At 35.5% G+C, this 10,191-nt stretch overlaps 1 protein-coding gene across 1 annotated transcript; it reads left to right on the top strand.

Moving 5' to 3' along the window:
• The first annotated feature begins 4,910 nt into the window (after positions 1 to 4,910).
• LOC129578487 (LIM homeobox transcription factor 1-beta.1) lies at positions 4,911 to 9,420 on the top strand. The gene is made up of 4 exons (XM_055467173.1): positions 4,911 to 5,459; positions 6,219 to 6,417; positions 7,612 to 8,120; positions 8,201 to 9,420. The coding sequence occupies exons 1-4, from the start codon at positions 5,357 to 5,359 to the stop codon at positions 8,449 to 8,451; spliced, it is 1,062 nt and encodes a 353-aa protein (XP_055323148.1). The 5' UTR covers positions 4,911 to 5,356; the 3' UTR covers positions 8,452 to 9,420.
• The last annotated feature ends 771 nt before the right edge of the window (positions 9,421 to 10,191 follow it).

The raw sequence follows: 10,191 nt of genomic DNA, 5'->3' as shown, positions 1-10,191 counted from the left end.
GTGAACGAAGGTGATTGATTAATTTGAAGCGAATTTCGGCCAAAATCTATACTTAATTGAATACGATGGAGTAAAAATCACCTTCATTATGTTTTGCTGAATAAATTAAAACTCGGAAAAGTCGCTATTTTCTTTAAGTGAAACATTTTTGGTTTAGTTTGGATCGACTTTATTCATCATATTGAATTCAAAGTTGTCTTTTCTTCTTCTGATCTTCATTTTTCCTCTTTCGATAAAACGTAGAAGTGCCAAGAATTGTGTTCTTTTTAAAGTATATTGATATTAATTCCCATTTTTTTTTCTCGTTGGAATCGCTAGTATCTGATCTCTTCTAACATCGTGTTGGACAATACCAGATATTTTGAAATTACTGATTGACTATCTATCGGCCATATACTGAGCGCATCCAAATGGTTCTATGGTGTATTTTTTGCATTATGTCCATCATTTATGCTCTTGCTGTAACTAACAGATACAGTTATGCACATTACGTACATCCGAACGTTCGCACTGTAATATTTTTGTTGATTTTATGTTGTTGGTCGCTTTCAATCGATTCCATTGTTTGGATTGCAGAGACAAGGAAATTTGTTTTGGTTTTCGTGTTGAAACAAAAGTTCACAACTTATCCATTTTATGGTTGTACGTTCAGTAAACACATTGGAGTCGACTAGTCGATTGAACCACACAGTAGGGACGATGGTCATTCATCCGAATTTCCGATAAAATGACACAAAACGAATAAAAAAAAATCACGGAAAAAGAAAATATTGGTGTAAAACGAGTGACTGCAGTCTCTGATGGGAAAGTGTTGATGATTTTATGTTTCGATCAACCCTATTGTATGCGTATTCACAGTCCGCACAGATCCTAAATAAACACACAACTATACTGGTTTGTAAACAGTTAAACTCCGAAATGGCAAACTAATTATTTGAAATTGTGCACGTTGTTATTGAAGGTGTGTATGTGTCATCGTGGTCTTTTGCCCGTCTTGATGCGCCAGCCATTTGTGTTGACTTATTTACGCTTTGGCTGTTGTGTGCATGTGCGTGTGTTTATGCGAAATTTTCTCATCCATTGCTCGCTATCGCCCTCTCTGTATCTGTCTCATTTGAAAAAAGTGATTTTGTTTTCGATATAAACAAACAGTAAAAGTGATTTGGTAACTATTTAGTTGTATTTTTGGTGACTAATCCGAGTTCCAAGTCCCAGCCATTCAGCATCGATATTACCGGATTGTATACATTGATTGCCGTAGGCTGTATCGATGCAAACATTGCCGAACGTTTTGTTTAGTTTTTCCGCGTGGCAGCCAAAAGATGTCACCGACCAACACATAAAGTTTGCCCAGAATTGCTCGGGGCCATCGTTGACATTTGTCTATTACTCTTCTCTTTTTTTTCAGTGAAACAGAAGCAGTGACAGAAAGTTCAAAACTTTTTCTCATTGGGTCGAATACTTAAAAATGGTTTGCAATCCAAATAGCTGGATTCCCGAAAAGTTTGATGGAAATCTCACAGATTCCATTGAGCTATGAAACATCCAGTCACTGTTGATAGAGATTATAGACATCCATGTGAATTCAAAATGAAATTCTCGCGAAAGCCATGGAAATTCATTGAATTCGCTGGTTATGCGCGTGTAAATGACTTAGCAGTCCAAAAAAATGTGGCATAAAGGTGTTTAAATAGACTGCAACTCGAAGCTTATTTTTTTTATTTTTTCATGTCGAGACTGGCCCCAAGACAAAGCAATGCATGGCAGCTCGTTCCGTTTTTCATACCCGGCTGCGACGATAGTGTTCTAGTAATTCTTTTATGAAAATTTGACACGTGCATATGAATCATAATAAAATTTTATCCGTTGCTTCGTGTGTCCATGTTTCTTTTTCTCTTCTTCAAAAATATGCATTAAACTCAATTTTGCCGGCAATTATTTCTGGCTTGTGTTTAAATGCATCGCATGGTGTGTATTAAGCATTTTGTCTTAGGGGCGTCATGAAATTTGCGCATAACAAATAAGCACATCATAATTTCTGCATCAATTTATGGCAAAACTTTTGCTTTATCCCGAATTTGCACATTAACATTGCAAGCCGCAACGACATCATTAAGTAATGCATGAAAGAGACAATCGTATTTGATGCGAGGTTAGACTACCTCTCATTTACACTCAATATGACAAATACAGATCAATTGAATTTTGTATTAATTAAGTTCTGGCTCATAATAATGTGGAAAAAATGCCAAGAAAAATGGTGATCTTGGGTAAAGCACAACATGCCATTGCTTGATACATACATGTGAGCGATATAAATTAAATATTTGTAATAAAATGCTTGGAAAAATTCTAATGAGGCGACTAGACTATGCTGCGTATGTATGGCTAAATAAAGTTGTCAAGCAAAATATTTGTTTATCTCGCGAATGTTGAAAAAAAAGAGCCGAAAACGACTTGTGCATCGTGTCTTGTCTGGAGAGCAACTTTTTTCCATTGTCAAATGTTTACATACTTGTGCGCAATTGTTGTGTATTTCTTGAAAATTTTCTTCGCCTTCTCTTTGGCCGCCTGCTCGGTGCGTCTCTGTGCATTTGCTCGACTTTTGATTTCTTTCTTCATCTCTTCATCGCATTTATTCGGCGACACTTACTTATTTTTTTTTTCCATCAAACATGCGTGGACCACTTTTGTTTGGTTTGGATATTGTATATATAATTCAGCACTGGCTGAGAATTTCGATTAGTTTACTCGCACTTTATTACAAACGTTCTTGGGAAAAATGGTTACTTGGTGCGTTGCGTTAAAACGCAATTGCATAATTTTTCTTGTACTTCATTTTCGTTTCGTTTCGTTTCTCTCTTTAAACAACAGAAGAAAAAGAACGAAAGATGTTGTTTACTCATTTGGCTTGTGTGTTATGTTTTTTTTTCTTCTCTTGCCTTTCTTATGACCTTTGCTTACAGTTTTAATTTTGTGTGTGCTCTTTGGCATGCGCCGCCGCATCAAATGGAAATATTAATTGGATAGTGATAATGGTAAATGTCAATATTGTTGGCAATAATGAACAAAGCGCGAAATGTGTACATTCGAGTCCCCGGTCAATAGCAATATTCCAATTTATTTCCAATTCTATTGAAAATGAAGAACGCAATTTGTGCGTCATAATTCGTCGTATCATTTCTGTTTTACTCTCTCTCCCACTGCAAATACTAAACCAATGGTGTTCCATTTTTAATTAATGCTCATGCAAAATTTTCTGATTCCACTTTTTTTTTTTTTTATATCGTCCAATTTTGTCCTCGAAACAGGTAAAATTGGTATATGTTCGACCTTTTCCTAAACAGGCCGACTTTCATATTTTGCACGAGCATGTTATTGAAATGTTCGGCACTCATGTTCGGTACGTTTTTGATGATGTTGAAATTAGTTTCAGAAAGTCGCTTTCCATGTTTTCAAAGTCAAGCGATAGGATTAATCACTGAATTCATTATTGTAGACAAAAAATGGTATGATCCTGGTCCGTTTTCTTAGATATTTTTCCATTTTTTTTGAATCCAACTATGTTCACCGATGCGAACGATTAATATCTCAAGACGAGGCACCAGCAATCGAGTGCGCATTCCAAGAAAAGAAATTTCTTTAGTGACAATCCAAGTGCCAAATAAGGACATTTATTTATGATATGTTTTATATGGTGTGTTAGTAGCAGAACGAGCAATAAAAGTGGAAAATATTTCAGCACACATGCATTAAGAATGCTTTTATGAATGATGATTATGATGGTAGTAATCTTATAGGGTATGCGCCATTGAATATGAGTGCTAAAAAGTGATAGGTATTTTATCGGTTAATTCTTTATGTTTTATTTTTGAGTGATAAAATATTTCGCGCATCCAATGTCATATTCATGCAATCGCACAAACAAAACATGTGAGAGGAAGCGACGAGAGAAAGGAAAGAGATTATACGGCACAATTAAAAATGGTTGATTGGGGTTGTGCGGTGATTCGTTGGAATGACATCGACATAACCATATCCATGTGATGTGGCTTATATTTATCTTTATGTTGCCCAGAAGATTGTTGGCATTTGGCCTTTTGTTACAGAAATTATCGTCGTCGAAGACGAAAAAATCGTAGAAAAGAAGATCCCCCTAGCTTGGGCCTAAGCTTTCTCTCTGTTGTGATTTCATTGTTGTCGTTTATTGTCGATGGCATTTTTTCACTTCCTTTTTTTTTACTTCAGTCGTTTTGTTTGTGAATTTTATGCTCAAGATTCTATATACTGTTTTGGCTTTATATACTTACGTCTTCCGTGGAAAATGTCGTCTATTTTCTAAATGCTGAAATAGAAGAGAAACCAGCTCTCTACATACTCGCAATCTTACCCATAATACTTTCAATACATTCACTTGAATCGTAACTTCGTGTCTGTATTCCTCTTCGTTTTTTTTTCTCGACTGGTATCTTTCGCGGTGGATGTGTCTGGATGCGAAGAGAAATAGAGATGAAAAGCGAACGATGTTCGTTTCATGAGATTTGACTTTTCGATGGTTTTTACGTTCACTTATTTCGGGAAATAGGGGAAATGAGCACCAATCACAGAGGCCATGGTAGGAGGAGCGAACGCATTCATGTGATTTCATTTATTGTTGTTGTTCAGTCAAACGTATCCAGTTGTAAGCGAATGTAATAGCACCGATAGTTTTGGGCAAGAATGAAACGAGCATGCGCAATATGATAGAGCGATCCGAAAAGGGAACCTCAACAAATACGCACACCACACCACCAAATGTATATATACAACAATTGAATTGTAAACGATCCGCACTGTTTGATGAGTGGTTCGAAGAATATACGACACACAGTTTGATATTTGGACAGTTTTAACGTTGTTGTAATTGAATATCGTACTCATACTGTTTCGAACCATTCTAGCGCTCGGTTTGTTTGTTATACGTTCCGTTATTATCGAACTCGCTTTGGATTTGGCGAACTCGGGGAAAATAGAACTTTTTTTTTGTTGAACTCGGCGAATATCGATGTGCGGCGATTGTGGATTTTTTTTTTTTTGGTTGAAAATATATTAACAAAATAACAAAATTTAAACTGGAGTGACGCAAATTTAAACGTGTTTTTGTTTATTTTGTGACAATTCTAGCGTAGAACTGACATCAAAACTATAAAAGAATATGACAAAAAATTATAAACTATTGACCGACGACCATCTGCATCAAACGTGATTAATTTGAAGTGACAAAACAGAAACTATATTTAATCCACAAAAGAGAAAAGATATTCACCGGAAAAGTGTTTGATAAGAGCTTAAAGTGTTGATAAACAGACAAGGCAAAATGTTGGAGTTCTTTCATCCGCCAAATATCAACCAACAATCCGAACTGATGCAAGGACATCCGGAAAATATATCAACAACACTGTCCTGTCACGAAAGGACCGGTAAGTTGTGCAACCATGGTTGATGGAATGTGCTCTGAGAATTCTTTGTAAAATATCGCGTATGCAATCGAAACAAAAGAAAATTGAATTTTTGGGCTGCAATCGAATAATTTTTGCAAAAAAAAAAAAAAAATTACCATTCATTTTTTGCTCATCGACAATATTGGATTTCTTTTGTTTTCGTTCAAACATAAAACGCGTTTGTTCAAACTTCGTGAACAGTCAAACGTAATATGTAGCGAAATGTAACGATTTCAATTTCCAAATAAATTGGCCATAGTCTTCAGTTTTCGTAATGATTCATTCCGATTATCGTAAAAAATTGTAGGTCAACACTTGTGTTTTATGCAAAATTCCACGGGATACAATTGGAAAAAGTCAGAGCAATTGTAGTGGATGGGCAAATGATTGTGTGGATTTTTCATGAAAATCAATAATTTGCCGATAAACCACACTCGAAACGATAAGATAAAAATGGTGATAATAAGTCTATTGATTGTTTGGTTACACCACTGCTCTTACCGCCGCTGGTTTGCCCAAATTCTTCTACGTGGAAAATCTCATCCACATTTTCACCGATAACACTTCTTCATATTGTAATGACGAATTCCAATTTACCGAAAAATGTGTGTCGATTTTGTTTTTGATTGCATACCACGAAATATATACCGAACAAAACGAAATGAAAAGTGTCTATTCCGAAAATTCAGCAGTTAATGCAACATTTTGTGCTTTACTTATTTCCACTATTATATTCAGGATTAGGTGCTGTAAAATGCGAAAAAACTTATGAACTATGTGAGGGCTGCGGTCAAAAAATACACGATAGATATCTTATGCGAGTAGGTGATGCTAGTTGGCACGAACAGTGTTTATCATGTTGCGTTTGCGGTGTACCACTAGACCATTCTTGTTATGTGCGAAATTCCAAACTGTATTGTAAAACAGACTATGATCGGTAAGTTTAATTTTCGTCTGTCTTTTCTTCAACTGTATTTTTCCACTTCTTGGTTGGATGTTTAATTTAAATGTCTCGTTGTTTGTAATTTTGCACATTTTGAAGCACGAATGATAAAAATGTTGTTAAGAAAAATGTCTTAAAATTGACAGAGAATTCTAGCGAAGTATCTATGTAGATATTACCATTCTCCGTCAGTGATGTGCAGTAATTCGTCGATGAAAAGATATTCTTTGATTCAAAAGATGAATTCTTCCATTCAATGACGACAATTGATTTCATTCAACGGAGGCGTTAGTTTCGTGTGTGATACAATGAAATTCTGATGATTGTTTGGTCTTTTTTGTAGAAAAAAATGAATGTGCGCAAATGGAAAGAAAATGCAACCATTTTACAATATGAATCAAGCTCGGTACTGTCGAATGAGCAACAAAAAATTTCAATAAATTCTTCGAGCATAAAAAGAAATAAAATCTCAATATGAAATAGAGTGAAAATCCATTCGAAATACGACAGAAAAAAATGAAAAAGAATTTTCTTATTTCCATCTTTGTTGGAATTGTAGTCGGTCGTCTCATTCCGAATTCAATCGCATATCTACCATATTCCAGCATTGGGGTTGCTCAATGCTTGTGGATGGATGTGAATAGATCAAAAATGTTCATGGTATTTGTGCCGTATTCATTACGGCATATATATGGCAGAGAAACAGTGGTGTTCCAAGTGTGAGTGAATTACTGTTATTTGCCATTGCTGTTATTTGCATGCACACGATGCCGTTGCTGCAAAGATAATTTTCCGTTCAATATTGCAGGGAATGAGTACATTTTTTTATCTCTCTGGCGTCAACATTATACTAAATTAGATTGGAATGAATGTTTCTGAAAATGCGCTTGAATTGAGCGGATTTTTTTTTTTCGTTTCTGGATGCAAACTAGAATAATGGGAGTAATTCGTATTCAAAAGAATCAAACGTTGAATTGAAGTATTCATTAAACAGAATTTGTACAGTTCTCGCATACGGAATTCTCGTTTTAATATGACTGATTCCATTATTTCAAGCACTTATCATTCGTTGAATAAGACATTATTTTCTCTTCACTTGACTTCTCCAGTTGCATTGGAGATAGTTTTTTTTTTTCATAAAAAGTCTTAATTTTTCTAAACGCTTTCATTTGTTTCGTGCTTTTTCAGAATGTTTTCGATCAAATGTTTGCGATGCGGTGATCGAGTCCAACCGAATGATATGGTGATGCGAGCGCAGAATTATGTATTTCATTTGACGTGCTTTGTATGCTGCGTTTGTTGTCAGCCATTGCAAAAGGGCGAGCAATTTATTTTGCGCGGTGGTCAATTATTTTGTCGACACGATTTCGAAAAGGATTTATACCTATCGCAGCACCAATGTCCGGATGATGAATTTTTGATGGATGAAATGCGGCCGAGAGATGGACGACGTGGACCAAAACGACCAAGAACCATTCTAACATCGAGTCAACGTCGTCAGTTTAAGGCATCATTCGAAATGTCACCGAAACCATGTCGCAAAATTCGCGAAGCATTGGCCAAAGACACTGGATTAAGTGTACGAGTTGTTCAAGTGTGGTTCCAAAATCAACGTGCCAAAATGAAGAAGATCCAACGGAAATCGAAACAAGACGGCGACAAAACATCCGACAAAGACAGCTCAAAGGATGACAAAGGTAATGCCCGACGAGAATTGTTTAGCCATAAATGGCAATTATTTAACCAGTGATTTTGTTTCTATTACGATCACGTTTAGATTATTTGGGCAATTCAAATGACAGCTTCTGTAGTTCAGATATTTCGTTGGACGGTAGCAATTTTGATAATTTAGATGAGGCCACTTCGGATACATTATCTCTACAAAATTTAGACTTGCATGCAACGCACATCCACACCAATCTACTTGATGGCACAGCGACCGCATCGAACACATCAAACATCGGCAATGTCAATCCAATCGATAAATTGTATCTTATGCAAAATTCCTACTTCAATTCGGAACAATGAAATTCGGATTATGCGTGTCGTAGTCGAAAAACCATCGAAAATAAGGCAATCATGCTATGAATTCAATTAGGCATTTCAATACTATTTATTTTGCTTTGGATCAAAACATCCCTCTCTTTTCGTTTGTCGATTGTTTTAAATTCGATTCAATTCTATGCGGTTGAAAGCATTGTATCTTACTTATATGGAACCATTTCAACCGCAAGGTACAACCATGAACAAGATGAGACAAAGAGAGCGATAACAACAACAACCGAAAAAAGATCAAGCAAAACATCAACGTATGTGTGCCAATTCTATATTGTACGCTAGCTTTATTAGCATTGTTTCGATATGTTCAAAGCCATACACACAAATCATACAGTTTATCTCTATTTACAATTTATGCAACCTATATTTATTTTAGAATGGTAAAATCAAAAAAACAAAAACAAAATTATCGAATTTATTTGATTTAGTAGTATTTAATTTTTAGTGAAGAAAAAAAATAAGAATAATCAGGCAGATACAAATCGACCGTAATGCTTTAGTTAACTTCACGGTAAAGGGATTCGTATTTGAAATGACAACAAGAAGAAAATTGACCATCATTGCCGAGCATACAGCGATTTGCATGCAATGTAAGTATTTAAACCAATTGAAAGTTGCGAGCGCCTCGAATTGAATTAGCGCAATGAAGCTGTAGAACTAATTTACAACTACACAACAAATTCACCGAGTTTATTGTACTAACGCCATTTGTATGGTCGATCCACCAAAACAAGGAGCAAAACATTCGATCTCTGTTCATCTGTTGTTTCTATTTAAACTATAAATTTAAGAAAATGATGAATAAAACAAATACAAATTCTATAAATTTTATACACTTCGAAGTATGTATATGATTGTGATTGACTCTAGTCATAATTCTTAATGAAAAATTGATGAGAGCGATAAATGTAAGACAAATTCCAAAACCAAAAAAATAAACACACAGACGAAAAGAAAGAAAACCATTGAAAAAAGATTGAAAATCCTGTAAAATTATATTGTATTGATAATATATTGAAGTTATTGATTTGTATGTACTACTAGGAATTAAACAAAAAAAAAATATTTAAAAAATGCAACACAAAAAGCGCATATGTATTCTGTAGATTTGGTAATGGCATAAAACGTAAGGATAAGCAATAAAGAGAAGAAATTTCCAACGAAACTGAATTTTTATTCCATTTCGACGAATTGAATTGGGCTAAAGCAACCGAACAATAATAACAACAAAACCAACTTGTTCATTCAGTTTTCCTTATTCGAATTTATTAAGCACTAGCCACCTCGGCTCGCTTCGCTCGCCTCGGCGTCCAGCGATTGCTTAGTGGTAATATTTCCAGGCGCTTCGGCGTGCTCGCGCTCGCCCGCCTCGACCTCGATTTCAAAATGGAGATCTCATTTATTTCAGATCTAAAATCACTTGGAAATTATATTTAATGGTTCCGGATGATATTCATATTCATATTCATCTCCATTCCAAACCCGTTCATTTGACACCCATATCAACTGGAATGGTGTTAAGTCGTGTTAACGTGACCAAGATGGACCAAGATGGTGCCTATAACCATCTCGGGTCCGAGACCTTTCCAACGGTACCTGTGGCTTTCGGATCGGTTCAGTGGTTCCAGAGATCATCGCGGACAAATACACATAGCAACAGATTTATATACAGTGAGCGTCAAAATTTTTGGCACAGTTAGTTTTTTCAGT

This window comes from Sitodiplosis mosellana, unplaced genomic scaffold, assembly GCF_009176505.1.
Source record: "Sitodiplosis mosellana isolate CC-2019 unplaced genomic scaffold, AAFC_SMos_1.0 Smas_scaffold_6226, whole genome shotgun sequence".
NCBI lineage: Eukaryota > Metazoa > Arthropoda > Insecta > Diptera > Cecidomyiidae > Sitodiplosis > Sitodiplosis mosellana.
The sequence above is the reverse complement of the archived record's forward strand: the minus strand, read 5'-3'. Positions and strand labels throughout refer to the sequence as shown.

Coding starts and splice junctions, on each gene's coding strand:
- LOC129578487 (XM_055467173.1), top strand. CDS start 5,357: ATGTTGGAGTTCTTTCATCCGCCAAATATCAACCAACAATCCGAACTG. Junction 5,460..6,218: donor GTCCTGTCACGAAAGGACCG/GTAAGTTGTGCA, acceptor TATTATATTCAG/GATTAGGTGCTGTAAAATGC. Junction 8,121..8,200: donor CAGCTCAAAGGATGACAAAG/GTAATGCCCGAC, acceptor GATCACGTTTAG/ATTATTTGGGCAATTCAAAT.